At 37.0% G+C, this 27997-nt stretch overlaps 1 protein-coding gene across 2 annotated transcripts; it reads left to right on the top strand.

The window, feature by feature from the left end:
• On the top strand, positions 1–27986 carry dtnbp1b (dystrobrevin binding protein 1b). Of its 2 annotated transcripts, none has more exons than XM_056741559.1 (4): positions 1–298; positions 20421–20579; positions 24332–24475; positions 27195–27986. In XM_056741559.1, exons 1-4 carry the CDS (start codon positions 256–258, stop codon positions 27476–27478), a joined length of 630 nt encoding a protein of 209 aa, XP_056597537.1. In that variant the 5' UTR covers positions 1–255; the 3' UTR covers positions 27479–27986. The 2 variants fall into 2 exon arrangements, with proteins under 2 accessions (XP_056597537.1, XP_056597538.1); XM_056741560.1 differs by having other exon boundaries at positions 24341–24475.
• The last annotated feature ends 11 nt before the right edge of the window (positions 27987–27997 follow it).

Raw genomic sequence — 27997 nt, forward strand, 5'->3', positions numbered from 1 at the left:
GTGCATGCACCATCACCTCCGTACATCACATTGAAACGTAATTGGCCGCGTGTAGCTGTGTGAACACCAGATTCCCTGTGGCTGACAGTGAGACTTTGTCTGTAACTCTGACTCTCCAACGTTATCCGTCTGGTCGTTCAGGATGCGTGTAGGGTGGTCTTTGCTGTGAACGGACCACTCCACCCAATTTCAACAGCACCCCCTGCTCTCTCCGGCACTCCTACTGTAAGACCTCCGGTCAGACCCAGCTCCGGGATGTCTTCCCCGGGATCCTCTAGTGGCAGTAAAAGGAATTCCTGTAAGTAATGACGGTCTCAATATTTTTTATTGATTGTGGTTGAAGTGTGTGTGATCAGCGCTGACCCGCAGTGCTTCTGTGCCTCTGCATGAGTTGTTTACAGATGAGTGCTGGAACAGGGCAGCTGTTGATCCGGATTTCAGACAACAGATGTGTACTGGACTTCACTGGTTCTATTTCAGTTTAGAGGGTCTGGATGGAGTGCTGGGTTGTCTTATCTTTCTGTTTGAATGACAGAATGCTTTGATAAATATGATAATTTCTGATGTATTATTCAAGGAGAGAGGAGAAGATAAAAGCGAGCGAGATCTAGGGGAGGATACTATCTTTTGTTATATTTTCTGAACATCATTATTTTTGACTATAAAACACTTTTCGTGCTGCTTCTGAACCACAGATTTTATGGCTATGTCCAGGTTTGTATTTCACAAGAACTTTCGTTAATATTTCATGTGTGTGATGATTTTGGTGTGTAAGTAAATAGAGTGATAGAACCATCCATGATGTGTGAAAGAGAGAGAGAAACCTCAGAGAGTGAAACCTTAGGGGACAAACTAAAATACCGAGCATTGATGGAGCCCTGAGACACATCACACACATAACGTAAACAAAACCTTGTATGTCTACACACAAACATGAACTTGCCGGTTTTTCTTTGTATTTGTTAGGTTTTTCATGTTGATCAGTTGTGCTAGAGCTCTATATTGTGTTTGTAAGAACCTCACCCATCCCCCAGTCTTTACTCGGGATGTGATTTACAGTCAGGACTCACTTACACCCAGGAAACCTCATCCCAGAATACCTTTAATTACCCATCTAACCTGCTCTCAGTGACCCTCAACCCATTTCACTTTCAAAACACAATCACAGTAACCGATTGCTATTTTGTCACAGCTATGTTCGGAAAAGTAAGTGGGTTTGCTGTTATCTGAGGATGTTCATTCAATTAATTTCTTGTAGAATTTGTCTTTACAGTCTGTGAAAATCTTGGATCTTTGAATAGAATATATTTTTTTTAATGAAAGTTTTTTGTAGAATTGTGATTTCTAGTTTAGTTTACATCATAGCCGTACAAAATCAAAATACGCTAATTGGTGTGGCTAGTCTGTAACATGTGGAATGTTTCATTTAAAGGTACAGCTCACCCAAAAATTACAATGCTGTCATCATTTACTCACTTTCTCTCTCAAACCTGCATGACTTTCTGCAGAACGCAAAAGAAGATATTTCGGTTAACCAATGGTGGTACCTATTGACTTGTATTGGTTTTGTATCCAAATACAGTAGATGTGAATGGGTTCCGCCGTTGTTCGAAATGTTTCAAATGACAATGGTAAATGATGACAGAATTAAAAAATTTGGGTGAACTACGTAAAGGGACAACTTGATCTTATGGGAAATATAACTATTTTATAAAGTGTTGATTTTTTTATAAATTAGCATGAAGATCCACTCCAAACCTGAACACTAATTTCGGCACAGATTCGCTTAACTGTAAATAGTTACGAAATGCAATGAGATTGTGTTGGAAGAGATGTTATCATTCTTGAGAACATTTCATTGTTAAGACCATTTGTATACGTCCCTGTGAACAAAACGATTCGTCATGTCTTATTTTTACAACTTTATTTTACGTTAATAAAGTTGTCATTTTATCCAATGTATGGCCATACATAAAAAAATCAAAGAATAGATCTGATTTTATCATTTGCGAATCAACTGAATAGTAAAGAAGTGGTCAAAGGTCAATTTTTTCTTTGATATAACATCTGCTGATGAATTAGTACTAATAGGACCTAAAACATGTATTAAAATGATAGTTCGCCAAAAATAAAAATGGATACCGCTGAGGTTCCGTTACCAACGTTTTTCGAAATATCATATTTTGTGTCCTGCGGAAGAAAGAAAGTCATACATGTTTAAATGATGAGAGAGTGAGTAAATCATTCATTTGGGCATGCTAACTATCCCTTTTAGGTAAACGGGATTTGTTTTAATTTCATGTTGATTTTAAATGTGTTTGTTATAGCATAACAAAAGGCTTTATATTGATGGGTCATGAGTCACAGGCTAAATTTCAGTGTTTAATGAATATACTCTGTAAAAGGCTATTTTTGTTGCTGTGAGAGTACTTGGATAATCTTGTGTTGAATTTGGTGACAGCTCAAGTCCAGTGAGTCAGTGGGACGACAGAGGAGCTCATTAAAGACTTTTGAACAGAATTCAACAGTGAGCTCACATCTCTGTGTTTACGCCTCACACTTCACACAGCCTCTCATTTACATCCGTGTGTGTGTGTGTCAGGACTACTTTCTTTTACATTTAATATTAGTTTAATTTAAATCAGCCTGTGTTAGACGATTAGTGTCTTTGTATCAGGTTAACGTGGCACAGTGCTGTACAGCCATTTCTCCTCTCTCTCTCTCTCTCTCTCTCTCTCTCTGTCTCTCTCTCCCTCCCCCCTCAATCTCTCTCTCTCTCTTGCTCAGACTTTGCAATTATTTCATAAGGTTGACAGTTGGAGACATGGATTGAATTTGGAAGCCTTGTGGGGTTGACTGAAGACGGTGAGGCAGAGTCATGTTTTCATCATTTGAAAATGTTAGGAAGATGAAATATGCAGGTCAGAATGTAAAAAGATATTATTTTATGTATGCATTGTTTATTACAGTCTACTGTATGCCTTTGGGATATGTGACTAAATAAATCTAGACATTTCACATCTAAGGCTGAATGGCATATCCAGTGCACATCTGTGGCTATATCTTCTTTATCCAGAGCAAATATCCTCTTTAGGCTCCTGTATAATTTTCTGAGTCACACACTGTGTAGTGTGTTCTGTAAGTGATTGTCTGTAAATCACATAGGTCACAAAGCAGAGCTGACTCAGGTTGGCGGGTTGCCAGACCTCCACTGCTATAATCCCTCTTATTGTGGCGTAGAGTGGTGGAAGAGTATGTGATGCTGTTGTTATAACCAGTGAAGCTTTCTAGACTGAAAGCATGCTACACAAATGTATTCATCCATTGCGATAAACAGCAGTTAGTGTACATGTTGGCTTTATTTAGAATGAAACGCTTGCGTGATTACAGCATGTTGTATAATGCTGCATATTTTCCAGACTTGTGCTAGTATTTAGTGATGTGGTTTATCATTATAAATAATTTGCATAATATTGTTACCGGGAGTAAATCAAAATATCATTAATAAAGAAATTGATGGCGTCACATGGCATCCCGTTATCATCTCTTTTGTTTTGCATTTCAATTAGATTTGGTGTAAAATGTCTTTACAGTCGGATAATGAGTATGGACTACATGCTCAACTGCATGCTTTAGTAAATAAGGTAAATAAGTCGAATCTGGGTATTCAATGTATACCGGGTATTCTGTGGACCACACACACTGCAAAAATAGCATAGCAATGTAACATGCTCATCTTGTAAATAAATAAAGTGACAAGGCCAGAATGCTCGTTCGTGTTCAAGAAAGCTTTATACCTCAAGCGAGCTACATAACAAAAGGGGACGGCACAGGAAAGATGTCTTAATTGGTTCACATGTTGCCCTTTATTCTCGACATGAAGGCAGGCGACGTTTCTGTTCAACATTGCAAGAGACCGGAATCGTGAGGGGAATTCAGCGCCCTGTGCCATGCTGCATTACAAGTGTACGGTAAGCGGTCCAGGGAGGCTGGCACAGCAGCTCGCTCACATTCGGAGAGCACCTGGTTGAACAGGTGCAGGAACGGAAAACAAGCTTGTGATGCTCAAAACACTTAACCTCAGTGTGAACAGTGAAATGTGGTGATGGTTATGGAGGTTGAAGGGTGTGTAAACAGTTGAGGATAATAGGCATGGATGCTCTGAACAAGAGCTGGAAATAAAGAAGGAAAACTTTAATGGGGACAGTGTGTCTAGAGGACGTAAAAAAAATGCATGGGGTTTATAAAAGGGATTCAAATACTACAATGCGCTATGATGCATCGTAGTAGCTCATCATTTGCATAAAGTCGAGTTGCTAGACATAAGGGCTGGGGACGTTTATCACGATTCACACTAATTATACCTGTCTATAATCGATTCTATATCGCAAAGGCTTCTGTTCTGTGTTTATGCACAGCTCTTCCTTGAACTAAGGCTCTTTGATCAGTAGGAAATACTTCTCGATCTATAATCACCACAAGATTGAATTGTTTATAACGTGCATTTGAAAAAGGAACACTCGTCAGAAATCATCATTATAAATATACTTTATTATCATGAAAATATCTGAAAACGTTTGAAGAACAGCGATAGAATATGACTAGTGGCATTTCCTGGAACTACAGCTGTCTGAAACCACTCCCTATCTCCTAGGCTGTATAGTGCACTATATCAGGTGTCCACCATTTAGTGGTGTCCGAAACCTGAGTGAATTTCTTCATTCTCTACATTCGTTCTCTCTTTTTTTACCCACAATGCACTCTGATTTTGAGTACATTCGATGTACTCACTATTTCCGATGATAAAACACAAGATGACTGCTTGATTAGAATGAGCTGGAGGACCGTTAATGACAAGAATGAAGGTTTATACAAACTGTTTGTTCTTGTTGACAGTTATTTTCCACTTATAAAGAATAAGCAGATTAAATGAATGTGATTAACAGTAGTGTTTCATTTTAAATATATCAAATAATTGTATTAAACGTAAGCATGCCTGCAAATAAATGTGACAGGTGTTTTGTTTATCTTTACTAATAAACACGTGACAAATACAGTGAAAATGAATTCAGTATTTTATAAAACAATCCACAAAGCCACACTGGTTTAATATAAGCTAATCGTTATGAAAATGGAAATGGAACGATTCAATAATTAGCTTCTTACTGCGATAAGAACAGCATTCAGTGTTTCACAGTTACCTGTTATTGTGGGAAGCAAATCTGTTTTTAATGTCACTATCAATCAGGTCCAGACACTATTCTTACACAGAAACTCTATACATGGCCAAATGTTTTGTTATAAATAACATATCAGACTGATTGAATTCTTTTGTCTCTGCAAGCATGTGATGCTTTCCCATCAAATCACTGCACATCGCCGGTCTGAACTAACCCAGCCGCTGGGCTGTCAGGAAATGACTTAATTCAACTTATTATCTGCAGTCAAGTCAACTTAGATAATAAGTTAAAATCTGAAGTTTATGGCAAGTCATGTTGTCCTCAGAAATACGTCTCGATTCAAGTCCAGGCATATGAAAGAGCCAGAGACACCTTTACAGAGGTTCAAAGGAGAGACATTTGTGAATTCTCTTGAGTAATTTCCATTTTCTCTCTTGACCTTGTTCTGTTTGGAGTCTAAGAGGCCCTAAGGCCTCAAGACAAACCAAACATTGCTTCTGTTGTAGTCTCAGCCTTGAAAATATGATGAATAATAGATGAGTCATCTGGAAACATGAATAAATAAAAGAGTTTTTACATATTCTCTGATTGGTGTATACAGCCTTATATGATTTGTCTTTTACAAATGTCAAATTGACTTGAACTTGAATTACAATTAGTTTCTAATGCAACAGCGTGTTGAAAATGAGTTTGGGTTAACTCTGAAAAACTTGAAAATTTCCCAGTCCTCTATTACAAAGCTCCAAATGATGCAAAATGCTGCAGCCAGATTTCTAACTGGAGTCAGCAAACGTCAGCAGACAGTCTAGGTCAGCAATTTGTATGTTTTATTTGTACTATGTCTTATTGCTCCTTTTCTTCCCCCTTTTTTTGTAAGAGTTGTTTTATACTTTGTAAAGCACATTCATCAACTTCTGTTGTGTTTATTTGTGCTTTATAAATAAAATGAAATGAAAGGTGTTGAACTGATAAGAAATACGTCTCCTAGCAGCAACACATAGCAGAGAAAAAAATTATTAAAAAAAAATATTACACGACTCGTTGGAATGGTTGATTGTGATTGGCCAGTAGAGACATTTGCAGGTTTGTTATTCCCAGTAACAACCTCTCAAAACGAATAACACATGGTTATAAGAGAGAAGTCTCCTAGCAACACATTTCAGAGAAAAAAAAATGATTAATTGAATAAAAAAATATTATTACACGGCTTGTTGGAATGCTTGATTCTGATTGGCTAGAACACTCTCTCTCAAAGGCTCTGAATTTTCCCAGATAACAACCTCTCAAAACTAATAACACATGGTAAACCGGATGCAGCAAATCATTTTGACAGGTTTTAAATTTTTTTATATGTAAATATATATTTTAATAACACATATGACATTATATTTACAAATTATTAAACCATATTGCCTGATCATGACATCGGAACGTCGTTTCTTACCTTAAAACCGAATGTAAACGTTTTTTCCTCACAGAAGGTCTGCATTCTGTAAAAATTGGCTGATCAAATAATTCAAAATCACATGATGTAATAAGCGGGATAATGTACAAGCAGACAACTGTAGCAGCCTCTGCTTCGCTTCGGGTCCTGATCATACTGTCAGGGCTTATTTCTGTAAGCAACCGTCTGCTTGTACATTATCCCTTACTTATTTACTGTACTTTTTATTATGTAATGTGGAGGCTTGAGACATAAGTTTCATCATAAGTTTTATAGAACAATAACATTTTCAAGTAGGCTTCAAAAGATTCCACTTTGTTGCAAAAGGGGCAATCCTGTGGGTGCTCGGATGCTTGGAAGGTGTTATTTAGGGTGGATACCCACAGATGAGAACATAAAATGCTGACTATGTTTTGTTGAATATAATGCAACATCAATTTCACTGCAAACTTTTTAACATACAGTTTTGGGATTAACATAATCTGTTTTAGTTAACAATAATGCAGAGACTTTGTTCTATAGTCTCCACTCGTGAGTTAATCGAGAGATAATCAAACACACACACACAAAAGATAAAGAGAGTGGGAGGGAGCCATGGAAAGCAAGCTGTTGTAAACAGACTTTTAAGCAACTGAGATGAGTTGTTTGAATTGAACGCTGAACAGATGATAGCAAGGTTATTGTCCCTTTTGCAGGTTTCTGTATCGTGATGACAACTTTACATTGTTGAGCTAATGACTGAGCTTATGTTTGCTGTTCCTGTAATAACATCAACAAAATAAACCCTATAAAGGATTCATACGAGTGTAACACATATACTCACTTTTCACTCTATACGTCTTCTGTAAATCTTATCTTTGTGAGATCATACAGTCCTAGTAAAGCATCCCAGAGTAATCCCATGTAAATTTGTATCTTTGTGTGCTTTGAGAGAAAGTTTTTACTCTTCATGCACTCTAGAGAGTAGCAGACCTTCACTGTCAGTACAGCATTTCTGGAGGATTACAATTTATTAACCTGTAAAAATGAAATAAGAGTTTGAATATGACGTTCTTTCTGCAGCGTGTTATGGTGTGATAGCACCTCAGTCCATTCAGCCCATATCATAGGGAACACAAAGACCCTGACAGCCAGAAGGAACAGCAAGTGTATTCCAAAGGTGCGCAATAAAAGGAAATGTCAATAAAGGGGGATGGTACAGTAAGATAGCTGAGCCCTGCTTTTCACAGTCAGCGGATGAGCAACAATCAAATTCCCTAGGCTTGAAAAGACCTAGAGATCCCCAGTCTGCTTAACCGTATCAGTGTCTTTTAATAATTTAACTAAGACTCACATTTAAGCACACCGCTGTGAATGCTGTCTGGGACACACAGAGAGCACAATGAGTCCCATACTAAAAAAATGATGAGGGAGCCATGAAGCCTCTTAAAATAAAACATTTAGGATTCCTGCAGCTTTTAAACCTCACAAATGACAGAACTGCTTTATATTAATGGTAAAAAAAAGGAAAAAGCAATAAAGAAGTACAGACTCTTTAGTACTGAAGGGTGTGTGTGTATTTATGTAAGACGCCTTGTATTTGTATATAGAGTGATATTTTACCATTCTGTTAAGGGTCTACAGATGAAATTTTGGCTAATTCTGGCACATTTAAAGTCACGTTTATAATGTACACTGCCCTGTCAACAAATAAACCTAATTTTTTTTTATTTGTGACTAGATTTATATATAAGATCATATTACACTGAACATGTTGGGTTATTCAACCCATCGTTGGGTTTGTCCATTTTTGACCCAACGATTGATTGAAATAACCTAACATTGTTTTAGACTGTACCTAGACTGTCTGCCTATAATACAAACCTCCTCAGTCGAATCCTCTTACACTTCAGCACATACCTTCTTACTATCACTGATGTGAGAAGGGATTATAGGTTCAGCTGGTTATGCTTTTCCAATTAGAGATGGTCAAATTGGTCTGTGTCACACTGAATCTCTCCATGTTTTGGCCCCTCCAGAAGCAATGCAAGCTCTGTCAGCCCATTCACAAATCCAAACTGACAACCAGGTTGTCAACAGCCCTGAGCCCTTCGCTCTCTTTCAGACATGCTACTCTTTTCATTTCTGACATGTTGCCCTGTCATCCAGCCCGCTAATGTTACGGCTAATAGGACATGTTAGGATCACGTTTTCAGGACAGCAAGAAGCTGTTTACTGTGGAATAAAACAATTTTTTGATGTACGTACAGTATAAAACTTTGCTGTAGTTTTGCTGCAGGTTTCCCAATAACTTAGATTTAATTATTTTAGATTTAATTATTAGTAGTGTTTTCAATTTGAGTTTAATTTTACTTTTACCTAAATTAAAACACTTGGCAAACCTGTCAAAACTAAACTACAGCAAAGTGTTACTGTATTATTCCTTAATGTTATATAAGCTAAGGCCTCAAGGTCATTTTGATTTAGTAGCAAGAAAGAAATTTCATAGTGAGTCTCATTCAACCTGGCAATTCTTTCATTTGTGTGCACAAATGTATTGCTCTTTCTATACTTACAGCCTCATAAATAAAGCAGTAATGGGTTCAAATGCCCAGCACTGTCACTTTATTTAACATTGTGTATTACGCTGGTCATTCTCGTTCTTTACTCCATTGTTTCCATTTAAACTGCAGTTTTTGACTGAGTGAGCCGTTTAATGGATTTCCGCTGGCTGTGCTATTTGTTATCTGACAGGCACATTTTTTATTATGGCCTTGGACTTTATAGGTTTAATGAACGGTCCATTTGCACAGTAGCTTTTTGCATTCTGAATCTGTAGAGAACAACAGCCTAATAAGAAAATCAAAGATAATCCATTCGTACACTTTCTACAATATCATTAAATGAACAGTTAACCTTCAAATTAACATTCAATACGAGCTCATATCTTTTTACAGCTTGTACACACTCCGCAAGGGTTTACTGTGATACAAAGAATTCACAATATTGATATTACTGTTACATCTATTGGAATGTTTTTTTATGTGGTGGCCAAATGTTATGTATAATATTAGCATTTAAAGGGATACTCCACCCCAAAATAAAATTCTGACTTTAATTACTTCCTCCCCAACCAAGTTGTTCCAAACCTATGTAAAAAAAAAAATCTGTTGAACACAAAGAAATATATTTTGTAGAATGTTAGAACTTAGGTTTCTGGGACTTTTAAATGGTAGTCAAATGTGCCCTAGAATGTTTGGCTTTATTAAAATCTATAAAATATTTATTTTTGTGTTCAACAGAACAAAAAAATCTATAATAATTTATGTTTGTAACCCTTCTGGAACTTGAGACAATATGTTGAATGGTTACAAAACCACCACCCCAAATGCTGGAGTGTGAACCAGTATAATCAACGGGTAAAAATACACAACTCAGGAACACTCAGACCTGCAGAGGAGTGACAAAAAAAGAGACATTTAATCAAATGAAGGGAACAGTCTATGTTTAGAGACCTCCTTTAACTAGTAATCTTCTTGTCAGGGTGCCTAGTCCTTTAAGACAGGCTATCATTGTACCGTGACTACTTTAGGTACTATCCTATCATATTACGGAGTTAAAGTAGTATTTATAGTTTTAGTGATACTAAGATACATGACTTAGTATCTTAGAAAACATGAGAATGCAGATAATAGTAAGTGATATTCTGCCCATGCATGTGCTTTTGGCACTGCTAGCCTTGTTCCAGTACCACATCTTTAATTTTGACCTGAAAGCATGTACCAGCTTTGTTGGTTTCGAATTTCGTACAAAATGGTGCACCAGTCCTTGAGTCTGACATTTTTAAATAATTCGCTAATTAAAATTTGCATAGGAAGCCCAACAGCATAAGTGCATCCTCTTGTACAATCCCCATGTCTTTATTACAGCCTTAATTTGCATCAGCTCATTTGCTTAGGGTGACCTTGATACGTTGGTAGACTTGCAGTTTCCTCCAAAACACATCTCGCAATCACACTGGGAAATGTGTGGGTTGGCATGAGGATGGCACACATTTGCCATAGCAACATTTGCCTCTATCAAAGGGAAAAACCCCTCTATAAGCCCATTGAGTCAACTTAAATCAACCTTGACATAAGATGCACAAATCTGGAGGGGTTAGAAAACGCGACCCGGGGCAGACACTGACATAAACACATCTATCTATTTTTGTCCAAGTGTCTTCCATCAGCCTCACTAACTCGTGCCTCATTCTTGTAGCCAAAGGCACATCTTCGTATGCATAGTGGTGGCATTTATTCACAATCTATAGTTTGTAGCTCAGAGCAGAAAAAACATTGCAAAAGAAACACTTGTACCCATATACAGAATGCATACTGGACAGTGCAAACAAATGAATAATTACCTATAATGAAAAAATGTTCAGATTACTGTAGTGTCATTAAATTCATTAATCTGAGGTTTATGGGCAAAACTGATGTCTCTCAGCTTTAAATAAAGCTAATCTCGTTGCTAGCTAATGCTGTGCTTTGCACAACCTTTACCAAAATTATCTGCTATGCTAATTTTTTTTTATAAAATACTGTGCAATTCGTTATCGGTGTTAAAATACTCTATTATGTGTTTTCTGTGTGGTGTCTGTGCTGAAATACTGTGCTATGTGTTTTCTGTGCTAAAATAATTTGATAAAATAATACTATGCACATGCCCGATGACTCCTGAGATATGCGCAGGCTCCCCGTGACCCGAGGTAGTTCGGATAAGCGGTAGAAAATGGAATGGAAAAAAAAATACTATGCACAATGTTTGCTAAAATAATGTGCAGAAATTCTGTGTTACGTGTTATTTGTGTATAAATATTCTAAAATAATGTGCTTTGTGCTATCTGTGCTAAAATAATTCTTTGAAATACTGTGCTATGAGTTATCTTTGTTATAATTCTATAATTGTTAAGCTCTATCTATTAAAATACTGTGCCATGGGTTATCTGTAATATATGTGCTAATATATTGTGCTTTGCGCAAACTGTGCCACAATACTGTGCTTTGCAGTATCTGTGATTAAATACTGTGATATGTGCTGTCTCTGTTAATTTTTTTTTCTAAAATATGGTGCTATGTGTTTACTGTACCAGAATAATGTGCTTTGCAGTATATGTGCTATAACACTCTGCTACTTGCAAGTGTAGCCATCATTTTAGAAATAAGGGAGACAGACAACACACTTCCCCAATAAAGTATAGGGGATTGGTTTTCATTTTATAAAAAATGAACATTTTTTGCAAAGCTATATATATTACCTCCATATTACAGATAGTATGATCTAATCCTCTTGGGCTTCCTAGAGCTACCTCTGTACTGCTACCTTTCCCATGTGCGTGGTGGATTAAAACCTTAACTGGTCATCACTTGAATGATTGATTGACAATGTAATGTCATTATCACAATATTACACATTTGATCCTGTCACTGGATTTTCACAGAGTATGAAGAGAAAATCCATACTCGTCACTTTTTCAAATCAAATCGATCATGCTTAACATTATTTAATTAACACATTTTAGGGAAACACTCACTATTACCCCTTTACAGGGCACTTATTTAAATACTTAGATATTAAAAATTTCAACCCTGGAGTGTTATTACAAGACTTTTGAACTGTTTTGAAAAAAAAAATCATGTTGAAAATCAAGGTCAATGAAGTTACCATATACGGTTTGGTTCCCTGTCGGTCTAGTCATTTTATCCCAAAAAGTATATATATATTTAAAATATAAGACGCATGTATAAAATATAAATAGATGCATAAAACATATATAACCTTCATAGAATATTTATTTTGAAATATGTTACCTTTATTTAAGAACCTTTTTCTTTTATTTAGGACAATCTTTCTTTTGTTTAGGAACATTTAGAAAGAATATTGACATATACATTGTGAATATAGAATAAGAAGTGAAAATTTTCAGCAACAATGTTCACTAAACTAAGAAATCCTATGCAAATAACATCTATCTCAACATTTAACACAAGTAATCAACCATATAATGAGTGAGTTTATTAACTTATTTTTGTTCTTTACAATGCTATTTACATATTTGTGGGAGTAGGTAGGAGCCACTGATCTACAGTATATAAATGACTGAATTGTGCTTAGAACGCTAAACCAACGATAGGAGGAGAAGCCACTGGAAGAGATTGCGTCGCCATCTTGGTATGCCCAACTGGCAGTGCCATTGATTTACAGTCAAAATGACGATCTAAAATAACCTGTTTTTCAGCTTATTAGGTACGAGATATTTTAAACGAGATGCATGTGTGTTTAAATACATTTTTACTTCTGATGTTTTTTACAATGTTTATGTTTATTTTGGGCAGAACAGAGACGTATTTACATTTACATTTATCAAATGCTTTCATCCAAAGCGACTTACAAGTAGGGCACAGTGGGCAGCTATTACTGCAGAGCAAACAGGGGTAAGGTGCCTTGCTCAAGTGCAATTCAGTCATTTCCTGGTGACACTGGGATTTGAACCAGTGACCTTCTGGCTACGAGTTCAACTCTCTAAATACTAGACCACAACTGACCTACTAATAGACATCAAAGAATAGAAGGTGTGTATTGCACACTGTTGTAATGGCACATGTTTAAATGTTTAGAAATAAAGCTTAATGACTTAAAGAGCAGCCTGTATTTATCTATATTTAGATTTCAGAATAAGCATTTTTGTCATATGTTGAGGTGTCTTGATCTCCATTGATTGACTGGACACAACCATGCGCTTACACAAATTCACGGACAGGCATGGAAATGTCATTGTGATTGGTCGATTATGTTACCAAATATGTTTTTTCCCGATAAAGGGTCCGAAAAAATATCCAATGTCAAATCAAGCTAAACCACGGAATGGAGTCTCATTTATTAGGCATTCCTCAAGTAGAATGGATTTGACTTAAAGTACTCTGATGTGTGAACAACACATGTTATAAAATAGGTACAGTAAAAGTGAGCGGGTCAAATATCATTGGTCTTAAAAAGTGGGTGGGTCCTGTCTAACCCACTTACAATGGTTCCGAAGCCCACGTAAGGATCACAAACTGACCCCTATTGCAGAATACTTCTTTACAATCCCACTCACTCTTTAAGGTCACCGTATCCTTTCTAAGACTTTAAACGCCCAACGCATGTCACTCTGCTCTAAAATCACACAGCTAAATGTTCTAAGAGAGAAGCATTCTGTGATCTCCATGTGCTTGAGTTTTCACCCATTTGTGTGCATAAAACATGCAGTGCTGGTCTAATAAGCTCATGGGGATGTGATGAAGTGGGCGAGAGTAGAGTGCAGCTCGTGTTTACAGCATTTTGTTGTTTGCTCGTTGCTTGGTTGCCTGTTGAACATTGTGCGGCTTCATTGGGTTTACCTTTCTCCCACTCAAACCTACAGAATACTCCTCGCCAGCCTTGAAAACAAACAAAAGAAAAATATAATCTTAAGTCAAGGCAGCCAACATATTGCGCTTGAGAAATGTCAATTAGTAAAAATGTTGCTTTAGCAAAATTCACAATGGGTAAGTACCTTAATTAAACATGACTCAGCTCAGGGCTTCAATGCATCTGTTACTGCAAGTGTCATGCGGCGGTTTGACCTCCAAATCTAAAGGCAGATTTCACAAGGTTGTTAGGTAGCAAGATAGGAGAAAAGTGTATACAGAGAAATGTATACATACTCGCTCATTTACATCTCACTTAAATATTTACTAAATGTTTGAAATTTTGAATCGAAGTCAATAGAATGAGTAATAAAGAGAACAAGGAGGCTAAATTGACCAAAATAACATTATCGTATGAATCATTGAAATCATTTCACCTAATAATCAAAAACTCCTTGAATACACCCCATAAAGTTGGTGTATGACATCACTGATTGTGGGCAGGGTCATGTCTCATGGTTCACGAAGGGAGATGAGGTTTTCAGTTGAACTCTGCCTTCGATGTTGTGTTATACAACTCAGTGTATTTATTTTTTCTCCGGACCACTCTTCAGGCAGGGACTCTTTGCTAAGAGAAAATGAAATAAAACCATAGTTCATGTAACTATTTTGGTATTTGCGGTATTTTGTTTTTCCAGTATTGTTAGCACTGCTAAAACTGGGAGACGAATTGGTGGGAGCTTCCTCACCTGGGTCCAGTATGCCTTGGTCATTCCTATCAGCTGCCGTAGGCGAAGCAGTGGGACTGTCATTTTTGTGGAGGATGAATTGCAAATTTGTTTATTTTTTCCCCTGGTCAGCCAGGGGATCATGGATGAAGTAAGCTGATGTAATATGATCGTTCTCCTTAATGCTCACAGTTCAACACTTTTTTTAAGCTCTGGGCTGTTAAAGTTTTATACTCGCTGACTGAAGTAAGGGGAGAAAGGGTTTAACTGTTGGTTAAGATGTCATAAGATGCTAATTTTTGTCTTATTAACCCTGCAGTTCAAAGAGAGATTGGAGGGCCTTCTTGGCCCAAGTCTATATGGCGCAGAATGACGTCATTCTGTAACGCAGGTGCTTCTTGCTATGAAAGATTGATTTCGAGCGACGTTGCTTAACAAAATGTGTCAAGACATGTTTGTAGATTGTTCTTAGAAGCCTGTAGGGTCCATAATATCTGACATTGTTTGATAGACAGAAATACTGTTGCTTTAGCGGTTATTTTGATTGATTTATTGACGGACCAACCTGACATAAACAACTCATTTAGCTTTATGCATTTGACCTTAATTAATATATACATTCTTTTTGCTCGTTCTGGTTTTATTGCAAATGTGCAAATGTTTAAAGTTTCCTGTAGTGACAATAATTGTTTTTTTTTAACCATGTTTACTGATATAACTAACCAAGTGTCAGTAATTGTAATATTACGAATCGTGATGACTAATATCATTTTTCAGTTCTTGATACGGATTGATCAACAAAATATAAAAACACAGCTATGACCGCTTCACCTAAAGATTCTTCCTGCTGTGATATTATTAATCATGATTAAAGATATCATTTAAATTGTAAATTGCACATTATAATATTGCAAAAGTGACCATATAACTAAGGATGAATACTGACATTGGGTTATTACTGTGCATTCTGTAATACTGCAAATAAACAATTCTACACAGTATTTATTTCAGTTCGTACAATACACATTTTTAAGATTTATGTTGCACATGGTGTGTACATCATTTTCATCAATAATCAATCATTTAACAGCCGTAAATTGTGTTTTTTGTTCTGTGATAAGTCGAGCTCTTTATCCAAAAAGAAGCTAAGAAAGCTTTATAAAGTGGATTGATATAACCTATTTCTAAGCAGTGGATGGATAGCGGTCCAGACAAGAGCAGCGTGACTCGTTCGCTCGGAGGTTCACACTCCTACGCTCCCATGCTGAAGTGTGTTGGCATGCAGGAATGCTGGGACACAAGAACACACTTAGCAGGCAACGTGAATATAGCAGGATGATATAACACAGCCTGTGGACTCTCTCCTATGTGGATCTAATAAAACCCATCCCATTTTGCTGGCCCTTCATTTGTGAAAACATTCTCACTTTGTGACACAGCAGAAAAACATGGCTTGTGAAAGTCGCTGCTGGCTTTAGATGAAATGTGGTTTATTGATTCGTTAAAGAATCCAGTCACGATGTTAATATAGCGTACTGGGCAACTACAGACAGAAAATCAGTACGGTTCCGCAGATCTCAGGGGAACACTTCAGTCAAATTCTCTCTGCAAAGCTTTCATTTAGTAGCATCTTCTACCTCCGTCTGGAACCATTCATAATGACAAGAGTAACTCTGGTAGGACTCATGACTAACATGCATTTCTTTTTTCTTAATAAGCGTTCATCAGTTTTCTTCTAGAATTTGTAATAATTCACTATATGCCATCAGTTAATGTCATACACAGGTCGAATCACAAAGAATGTAAAATCAAGCAAGAACTATCATCCAGAGGCCAGAAGAGAACGAAATGCAAGACCCACCGAAAAATAAATATCTTAAACTAACACAAGTGACCAAGTATTTGCTAACTGATATAGTTGCGCAAGGACAAACCTTGAGAGATTCTGCCCAAGACATTACTAACAACAACTCCTTGAAAAATGTATCCCATATTCACAAAATAGCTCAAACGCTGCCGACATGATTTACACTTTCACAGCATACGCGTCTTATTTAATCGAACGTCTTTCATGAATTCGCTACCTCACCCTCATCAATCCTGACCACTTCACACTCCAAACCACTCATGCGATTTCACAGCGAGACGATACGGAGAACTGATTGAGACTGAATTGGCGTGCACCGTCATCATAGACGCAGGTGTCGCCACACAACAGAGTGAGATGTGAACTAAAGCCGGTATGAATGAGTCTTTACAACAGCCAATATGGCAAAGCAAGCACGTCATCTTCCCCTCAATACCGTCTGTGAGCCCGCTGCACGCGTCTCTGTTGTTGCTAAAGTCCTACAATCTGTCAATCCAATTACATACAAATGAAGCCATCACAAGAACACAAACCAAGATAGATGAAGTGTGTGTCGGGTATTCTGCAGGCCATCATTCATTCGCTCATTGTGGGATGACGCAGTCAATAAGTGGATACAATTAATCGCCATTAAACCACAGAGCCAGATGAATGTAATCATAGCGACGCTTATTAAGCATCTTTTCTCTTCAATCTCTCTCGGGATCATTTTATTAAGTGCCTTCAGCTCAGCAGACTCAGCACCTGCTCTCCAGTGTCTATGTCCCACCACTAGGGCTTAACCAAACGTCCAAACAAGCCAATAAACAGACAAGCGATGGTACAGAATTTCTGGGTACAAGATGGTATAGTAATGATGCAAAGCGAGATATTGTCTTGAACAGAATTTGTTTTCAAGGACTACAGAGAACAGCTGGAATCGGACTACAGCCCTCTACTTTCAAACTGAATTTTGTCAAAAACAGAATTTTACTGTTTTTTTATATATTTTTCATGTACTGTATTTTTGAAATACATTTAAAAAAAACACGAAACAACAAAAAAGACTTTAAAATGACAAGAAAAACTGTGAAAATGTGTCAATTTTGCAGGTCCCCCATAGGATTTTTTTCCTGTCATTTTTTTTAATATGGTCAAAAAATGTAACATTAAAATGGCTGCGAATTTACAACAAATATCCTACAATTTTACAAGAAAAAATATTTAACGGTACATTTCTGTTACTCCAGCTGTATACTTTGTATGCATTTACAAGGTTCTGAGTGTGTATGTACAGTATGTGTGAGAGTGGACGTTTAACTAATGAAATATTCTAAATTGAATTAAGAGAGCAAGAAGGATAGAAATGCACACATCATCTTGTCAAGCTCCCAGCCGTTTCTGTATAAGAAAGATCTACAGATCAACTTATTTAAAACTTTTGAAGTCAAGTTAAATAATTCAGAGTTCTTAGAAAGGATCATTTACTAAACCAGTAAACCTTTGTCCGATATTAAAATTCCTATCAAACATATGAATGGATCACCTTAACAACCGGGAGCCATTTTGCATCAATACCATTTTAGTTTTGACATTCTCTAGTCTTAAAAAAACTATTTAGATCTATATTCTTTTGTCCTTGACAGTGTGTATGGAAGCTTGAGAAAAGCATGAGGTTCATTTGCGGAGGTCTCAGGGCAGTGCATCTGAACAGCAGTAGGGAAAGAGGATCCTCTCAAGAGAAAGAACAGTCTGGAGGAAATCTAGACCATGACGCAATGTGAACTGTCTAAACAGTGAAGGCTCAGACGTAACTCTCCCAGACAACACTTTAGGAGCAGAATCTTTCTGGACAGGGAGAGAACACACAGTACATGAATAACAGCACGTGTCTCTGTGCTGCACTGTCACATGCTGGCTCATCCACGTCTCTTAGTCATAATCAAATAATGACATTATCCAATACATGAGCATACGGCAGGCATTCATATAATAATAATGTGCATTACTGTGCGTTGTGTGTGGCTAGGCTCTTGCTTCGAGCTCGCTAGCTTTAGTTGCTCTACATTTATAAACAAGCCATGCAGTAACTGACGAGAGGTCCCGAATGTCACCCATCTCTTCATTGAAATGTATGTAATCATGTCGCTGTGTGTCGCTGGTGGTCTGAACGGGTCGGTCTGTATAGTTATTAAAAAATCTGAAACAAGGAACATTGGTGGATGGTCATGTAAGATAGTATGTGGATGACACTGTTAAAGTCCCATTGAAACAAAAAAATACAATGCCTATTTTTCATGAAATAGTGCAGCTTCCATTGTTAATAGTTTATCAATGTGGATCAAAAACAAAGTGTATACTCATGTCCCCTCATAACCTTTAGTTACAATCTGAAAATGCACTTCCGCCCTTGTAATGACTATCCATCTTACATTTACATTTAGTCATTTGGGAGACACTTTTATCCAAAGCGACTTACAGTGCACTTATTACAGGGACAATCCCCTGCATCGGCTGTTTTTACACATCCAATCAAAATCACAAAGAATGATGAAAACCACAGTCGCTATCTTTCTAATTTCACTCTGAAATTTGTCAAAATATGGAAGTAAAAACGTTTGCAACTTCTGGTTCACAGAAGGGTGTTCGATATAGTGCGAGGAAAACAGTGAGCCTAAATTGTTTAAAGTCCCCCTGTGGTCGATAATTGTATACTTTAAAAGTAATTGCTAACCATCAAAATTACTTGTTTAATTTTTTTTTACTGTGAAAATAATTGTTTCTGCCGTAAAATAGCTTGAATGTAACTCTACACATCAGATTAATTAAGTGTACGCAGAAACATTAATATGCAAATTAGCTTTTGTTTGGATTATTCAAGGCTGAGGTTGTCCAGCAGCTCTGGACTTTCATCAAAGAGTCTAGCTCCAGTTCACATGTGTCCTCCCTTCAACTCAACAAAACCCTGCTCACAACATTTGTTTATGTGGTCTTGTTAATGTGCTTTAAGACAAGCCATGGGTAAAGTAATCTAATTAAACCAGCGATTCCCAAACTTTTTCATTCCAGGACCCACCTAGACAGGTAAATCTAATTTGAGATCCACCAAAATATTTTTAAATGGAAATATGGGGAGAAAATATACATTCATCCTTTACAAGTAGAAGAGTTTTTATTTACCCTAAAAAGAATAATTGAAATTTAAGCTGCAATACCAAACTATCTAATGATAAAATATAATTCAAAAGCCAAGGGACTTTCCACGACCCACCTCATGCCACTGTGCGACCCACAAGTGGGAACCGACCCACAGTTTGAAAACCCCTGTTTAAACCATTGCTGAGTATTTTCTCAAAAACATATCTCAGTCTGAAAAATATTTGACCGAATTATGAACTTTTTTATTTAATGAGGACCAGCAAAATGTCCTCACAATATCGTTTCTAATGATTATTCAGTGTATTACTGAGGACATTTGGCCCTCGCAAATATAAATAAACCTGTACATACACGTCTTTATATGTGCTTCCTTCAAATACAAATATAACAAGATTTAAAGGGTGTCCACACAATAACTGATAACTAATTACTATGTAGATTAGAGAAAGGATGATAATACTGTTCAGCACTGTTACAGTCACAAAAATGGATGTATGACCTACTGCTGATTTACGTTTTTATTGCCTAATGTCTTTCCTCTAAAAAAGGTCATTCTATGGCATTGAAGAACCATTTGAAGCACCTTTATTTTTAGGAGTAGGAGATAAACTTTCAACAAACTTTTTCTTCTGTCTTTTTCTTATCCAATCACAGCGGAGCTGGAGCTGGAGCATGCTCAAAGAGTACCGGAGGTGGAGACTGTCCAGCCGCAGGTAAAACTAAAGGAAAGGCAGAAGTTTTTCGAGGAGGCTTTTCAGCAGGACATGGAGCACTACCTGACCACAGGATACCTCCAGATCGCAGAGAGGAGAGGTGAGCTATGTTCACAACCCCTGCTTACAAGTCAGCCAGACCAAAATAATACTGTACCTAATTTCGGTTTATAAATAGAATAAAAAATATATATATATATATATTTCTGTGCCAAATAAACACTTTTACATTTCAGAGAAATGCTTAAAGTAGACTTTTATAATTACGAAAGAGAGTGCCTGGTCTACAGCAACACATCTAATAGCCTTGACATTAAGAGGGTGTGACAATGATCAGCAAGTACTCTAGGTGTGTTCGACCCAATTCGGCGCTCTGCAGACAAGGGAGGAGTTGAAAAAGTCAGAGACCTGGAAAAAAAGTTGGACACCTGCTGCTTGCCGTAGTGACATTCACACCGTGTTTCTTTTTCAAAGTGCGAATGAAGTGGATTTATTTTGTGGATTTGTCCAATAAACAAACGTTTAAATTAAAAAGTAGCACCCATAAACATATGCGTATGTTATGTGCTGTTTAACACAGTGTGCCAAAAAATCACGGTAAACACATGCATATATTAATAAATTACCTACAGAGTTGAATCGGTATCGTTTCATTTTTATTTCATTAAATGACACAAAATAGCATATTATGATTATACAAACCGAGTTTGAGCTGTTTTACAAACAATAATTAATAAGGTGTTTACTGGAGGTGTAAGAATACACCCGAAACGCACATGATTGTTGTCATGCGGTGTATCTAGCCAATCATGACAACCTGTGTCGGTACCACAGCCTGGTGCAGCCACTCCTGAGATGCTGAGCTAGCCGGTACTTTGACTGCTTGACATCAAGAAGTTGCTCCACATGAAAGTGCATAGCAGGCACTGCTTCAAATCAGCCGCCGATCGGTCTGAAGTCGAACACACCTTTTGATTTCATGCAACGCACCGCAGAGTGATCTGCAGCTGACTTTAAGCAGTGTTGGGCAGGTTTGAAATGTTGTCCGATTTAAGCGTCAATTTAGCCAGGATTGGCTAAATTGGGAGGACCTGGAAGATTCCCGGTGGGCCGTTCTGCTTTTTGGCCACGAGGGCCGGTATTGTTAAGCCACTGCAGGGGCGGACTGGCCATCTGGCATATCGGAACAAAACACAAACGCATGGGCCGAAACACAAATGCAAATGAGACAGACGGACGGATTAGAAACACGAATGAAGGGCCGCTTGCTTGTCCTAAGCCAACCCTTGCCAGTTTTCTGCTGTTCAATTTTAATTTAACGTAATTTAATAGAACATATAAGGCTCTTCATCTGCAACTAAAAGAACAAATACGATACAAACGTGACTATGGCTAGTAGCAAGTGTCCAACATTACATATGAAACAATACATGAATAAATACTTTAATGGAAAGAAGAGCTGTATTTTGATGTGAGTTACAGTTAATGGCCACTATGTTGTCCATGCAACAACGGCCACTTCCGTTTCCTCTTAGTATGTCCAAGTCCGTGCATATTGTTTTGCTACACAAAAAAATGTATATACTTTTTCATAGTATAAGTATGCGAATTGAAACGCAGCACTACTGTTCATTTAAAGGTTGCAGCTAGGATCAGCCAATAGATCATACAAAGGCGTGTCTTGTCATTAAGAGTGTTTTTTTCGGACCAATCAACAGACCAAAGACTGTTTCATTGGACGCGTGTGCGCCTTACCCCAGTATACTTACGGTTTGTGTTTGGCTACTGACTAATAATATAACTATTTATATTTTATTTTTGTTTATATTAATTTGTATTATTATTTTACTGTATAATTATTAAAATGTTATGATTTGTTGAATTTTGGCAATTTAGTGACAATTAAGAGTGATGGGCTAGGATCAGCCAACAGATATGTCATTAAGAGGGTGGAGCAAAATTAGCCTGTAGCAGAGCCATTGGGAGAGAGAGAGTTCTGCCAACGGAAGTCCAAAACGCCAGAGCATTACGTGATTCATGGAGCCTTCAGATAGTTCCAGGAAGTTTTGCTTTCTCTTTAAATGCTTTATTTTTTTCATTACTTTGTGATTGCCGGGATTTGGGCACACAATTCCGATACCATTATCTTTGCATGGATTCATAAACAAAAGGACATTACTATTTTGGTTTGGTTTAAGATCTTTTATTTTGTCATTGTACTGAGTCAGTGCACGGGCTTAGTTATGTGGCTTAAGATAAAAACATTAAAACCAGTTAAAATTTCTCTGTTGCTAGAATGTGATTTATAAAAACATAGCTCAAATTGTTAAAGTTCAATTTATAGTTAAGATGACTTGATATGTTTAATACCTGGTGTGTTGTCGGAATGGACCAGCCTAGAGACAAAGAGATTCAAACAGGAAGTTGATCTGTTTTATGGGAATTCTAAGGAAATGAGACTGTACTAACTGTTAAGTATTAGAGGAAAATGTGATGTCTTGTTCAATGTGTTTTAGTTTAATATAATTACTTTTGCATTGACTAAAGTTTATCCATGGCTCTAAATTTAGTCAAATGTATTGTTCAATTCAGTGCTTGTGTTGTTACTGTTGTGAAATTGTGTATTGTTTTGTCTCCCCTTTTTGTTTTCATGGTGCTGGCCACCTCTTATAAATTCAGTGTATGTTTTGTCTTTCGGGAGTTACTTGTTACTTGTTGTACCCTGAGAAAGGTGATGCTGGATTTTTGTCCTCTGTTAGTGAGAGGCTAAAGCATAACGAGTCCTTTTTGTGAACCAGATCTTTCCTATGATCTACTTTGAATGGAATACAATTTTTGCATCTATTTCCTCTCTGATGAGGCTTGATCACCTTTTATCTTGCGTGAGCAGGATTTAATAAAAACTGTCACACTTGAAGACTACTTTGCTCCCTGTTTTTGTGGCAATGAAATCAATATTTTGGATGTGATTTGCAAAGGCATGGCAGATCCTTCACATACTTAAATATCTTTCGTCTTTAAATGGGTTAAAAATTCACCTCAGTTGGTCTGTTTAGTTATAGCTCCATGCTTAACTAGTAACCTCCGGGAACTATTAAGAGTCCGTGTCACATGATTCATGGAGCCTTCAGATAGTTCCAGGAAGTTCTGTTTTCTCTTTAAACGCTATATTTCTTTCATTTTTATATTTAAATGGCTTTCATCTTCAAACGGAAAAGAAGTTAACCTCCGTTGGTCTGTTTAGTTTCAGATCCATGCGTTACTAGTTACTTCCCAGAACTATCGAAACTGTGAAATAACTATTCCATTGGAGAAGATGCGACTCTCTCTCTCAATGGCTCGGGCCACCTCAAAATGGTTTGGAGCATGGATTGGCCTTAAAACAGTATTTTGATGTCATTTTTTTCAAAAATGTGACCTACAGACTGTGTGTGTAGTTGTTTTTACTGTATCTCAGCTCTGTGAATGGGGAGCTAACATGTCTCTCTCTCTGCTGTCCACCTCCCTGTGCCGCTGCCCTTTACGCAACCTTGAGGTACGCAGTTCACCGCTCTGCTTACTGATGTCACGCTCACACACGCACACGACGGGCATGTCTCACGCCGCAGTTTGTGTTTGTGAAGCATGCGCTTAAGAGATCTCAGAGCCAACATGACAGCAAGGTGACGAATCCAGGAAATAGCTAGTAGAACAAATCATTATATCTGACAAATAAATTTGATTGTTTTGTGTTCACAGAGATGGGAACTCCATGTGTTAACATTCATCCTGGACTCAAATCCTTGATATAGCCCGGTGGTTGGGGTGTGAGGTTACAGAAAGTGATGTTGTTGCTCTTCCTTTGTTCCGCAGAGACAATAGGAAGCATGTCTTCAATGGAGGTGAATGTAGACATGCTGGAACAAATGGACCTGATGGACATGTCTGACCACGAGGCTTTGGACGTCTTCCTCAACTCTGGCGGGGAGGACAACAGCGTGGCTTCACCATTGTTGGGTATGCATGCACATATTGATATTTCCCATCCTGAGTTCTTGCCACTCTTTAAATGTGGTTTTCAAGTGGAGCTCAATTGATTTTTATAGACCACTCTCCGCTAATGACGAAAGTGGCTTCCTAGTGTGTTTCCCCTCCTTGTGTTAAAAGAACTCTTTAGCTCCACTAATGCCGAGATGCCTTTAAATTAGCGCTGACATTTACCGCTAAGCAGGCTGAGATTATGTCTGTGCTCTTTGGCTGGATCCAGAGAAGAACAAACAGGTTTTACAATTATCACTAATTACATTGAGCTGGAGTGAAAGCTGATGTCTCTGGATTATACAGGCAAACAGGACACATCAGGACACTGAACTCCCAGTTTCAAAACCTAGTAGGGTTGCACGGTGCACCGGTGCTATGGTAGCATCGCGATGCTAAAGCTTCAAAATACCTGTGACACCACTCAATTTTGCAAACGGTAGCATCGTAGTGCCGTAAGGAATGTTACATGCACATTAACATTCATATGAACACTTACATATTCCTTTTGATGTGTTTCTCTCAGAAATTAATCCGCATTTAGAACGAATCGGGGAAGATAATGATTCAGTGAGTTATTCATCAAGCTTCGTTCTTGAATAAACCAGCAGCAACCTACTGGCCATTTTAGTTCAGATTTAAAGCCTTCCTAACATTTCCCTTTATAAACGTTGCTTATAAATTACATTTCTCGCACATTGGCATTAGTTCCCACGTAAAATACGTTCTAGTGTACTTAAGTATTTAGTAGTAAACTTTAGGAAAATTCCTAGACACTAGCGTTTTTTAGTCTTACCCAAATTAATATTACCATAGTAACTTACACTTCAGTATTTGCTAACTTATCCCATTTCTATAGTTAATAATACAAATCATCGTAATGTACAGCATACTATAGTTCAATATAGTAAATACAAACATTTTCATTTAAATCTGTGTATTTAGGAAATTTGAGTTATTTTGAAGATTTCAATCATGAACATGACACAGCACCAGGATACTACTTGGTACTGTGATACTTCGGCTGGTATAGTATCGTAAGATGTGTTTATGGGACCGTGACAAACCTAACACCTAGTGACTGGTCTCTCTGTCTGCTGTTTAAAAAAGCTGCTACTGTACATTTAAAAGCAGCACCCCAATACTGTAAACAACCCTCATGAATTGCTTTATGTACACCGCAAAAAATTGGGCAAACTGTGCAAAAAACAGACACACAAACATGTTGTCTTTATCTTAAATGATCGATTAGTGATTTTCATTTATTTTAAGTTTAGCAAGTCCAATATAAAGTCCGATAAATTAATTTTAAAATATTAATAATTAAATTAAATAAATTGTCACCCTTACACAAGAATGCTGGTTATTGCAGCGCATGGAAATATGGACAGACCTACTGTAACTGCTGGTTGACATTTTTATTTTGTGTCTGGATTATTCAAAAAGAAGAAACTTTAGTTTGGATGTTTGTAGGCCTATACAGGATAGCAGTGTAGGTAGAGGTTTTACTTATAGATTATTATTTTGTTTCATTTTTCAGATTTACGTTTTAATGATTTTGATTGTAATAATAAACTAAATAATTGACTTTTGAGTCTGGTCATTTATCCTTCTTTAAAATGTTGTTTATAGAAAAGCTTTAATATATTTTTTTAAATCTGTAATAGATAATTCATTATTATTAGATTATTAGATGTTATCTATGGTTTACTATAAGAAGTATTGTAACTGTTCTTACAGTATTCGGTATAAAGTAGTGCACTAGTATTATTTACAAACAATTATCGTAATTAGTTTTCCTGTGTAGAAACTTTGCAGTATTTAAAAATACAATTATTTATTTTTTAATACAAATATAAAGGTTTTTATACAGTATGCTGTAAACCACTGTAGTTATTTTAACAGTACTGTGGTTTAAAATACAGAAGCTATTTTGTTTGTTTGTTTTAATGTAATTTTACATTGTTTTCTTACAGTGTTGTTGTGACTGAAGCCGTTTCACCCAAAAATGAAATTCTGTCAAACCTACTGTCATTTCAAACCTGTATGACTTTCTTTTTTCTGCAGAATACAAAAGAAAATATTTTGAAGAATATTGTTAACTGGCCCCCATTCACTTGCATTGGTTTTGCGTCCATACAATAGAAGTGAATGGGGTCCAGTGTTGTGCGGTTGCCAACCTACTTCAAAATATCTTCTTGTGTTCTCCAGAAGAAAGAAAGTCATACAGATTTGAAATGAAAAGAGAGTTAGTAAATGATGAGCAAATGACATTTTTATTTCCAAAGTTTCCATAGTTTATAATGGTAATATTAACAAATAGATGTCTTGTATTTTTAATCTTTGATGTGGCTGAGGTTTGTTTCTTGCTTCTGGCCCTTCTGCAGTATTCGTAACCTTTGATTTTTACTGACACATATACAGTGAGGGAAAATTTAAAAGGTCAGACATTCTGCTCTCTGAAAATAAAGACCAGAAAGATAGAACAGAATTGTTTTGTTCAGTTCTGTAATTTAAAATATTGTTTTTAAACAAGTATGTAACCAACCAACCAAGTTATCAAGTATAACCTGACTCATGCATAACCTGCTTATACTGTACATATTCAATTAAATGTCCAACTCTCAAGACTTGTCATTTTTTAAGAAATTAGCATTCATGAATCACTGTTTCTTTTCTTGTCTTGAATCTGTTTCAGGGCCAGATGTAGAGTCATTCACTTCTGAGATCACACTTCAGGTGCCCTCGCAGGTAGATCTGAGACACAAACTCGCCTCTCTGTCCTCCACATGCACAGACTCAGTAAGCCAGGACACAGAAGCAGGGGAAGAGGAAGACGAGGATGAAGAAGATGAAAGGAAACAAACAGGAACCCACTGCTCTCTGCTTGTCCAACCAGATCAGGAAGAAGTTGAAGTGGATTCCACGTTACCCGAACTAAACAAGAAAATAAAGAATTTTGAGAGCAACAGCTCATCCTGAACATGTGGAGGATTAGCAACAGACTGTAACAGGATGTGATGTAATTAGGAGTGTGCTATGCACTTTTGTCCAAAGGAAGAGTGTGTGATTGTCAGTGGTCACGCTAGACTTTTCATTTGACTGACTTCCATTCATACGCATGTGAACGCGACCTGCGCATCAATGGAAGATTAAATTGCTAATAATGATGAAATTTTACAATCCAATTTTGTACAATAGAGCCTTAAAATAATGAAAATCAATAACAGTGCATATACATCAGAATCCATAATGTGTAAATAAAAATCTAATGTTTATTGTGTGTTGTTGCTGCCCATACGCAGGGCTCGGTGTAGAACTTTTGAGTGAGTCCAGTGTTTTTTTTTTTCGTTTTCGTGCTGTGAAGTATACACCCGATCTTGTGCCTGCCCTTTAAATCAATAAATATCTTTTTTCTGTTTGAAATTCATTGACTGCACCTCATAGCTATACTGTTGTACAGATACATTGATTATGAATTTGGGGTTGTGTTTTCTCCCT

This window comes from Triplophysa dalaica, chromosome 25 (genome assembly GCF_015846415.1).
Source record: "Triplophysa dalaica isolate WHDGS20190420 chromosome 25, ASM1584641v1, whole genome shotgun sequence".
Taxonomy (NCBI): Eukaryota; Metazoa; Chordata; class Actinopteri; order Cypriniformes; family Nemacheilidae; genus Triplophysa; species Triplophysa dalaica.

Excerpts from the sequence above, each read along its gene's own strand:
- dtnbp1b (XM_056741559.1), top strand. The coding sequence starts at position 256 with ATGTCTTCCCCGGGATCCTCTAGTGGCAGTAAAAGGAATTCCT. Across the intron at positions 299-20,420 it reads TGGCAGTAAAAGGAATTCCT|CGGAGCTGGAGCTGGAGCAT; the intron begins GTAAGTAATGAC and ends ATCCAATCACAG. Across the intron at positions 20,580-24,331 it reads CCAGATCGCAGAGAGGAGAG|AGACAATAGGAAGCATGTCT; the intron begins GTGAGCTATGTT and ends TTTGTTCCGCAG.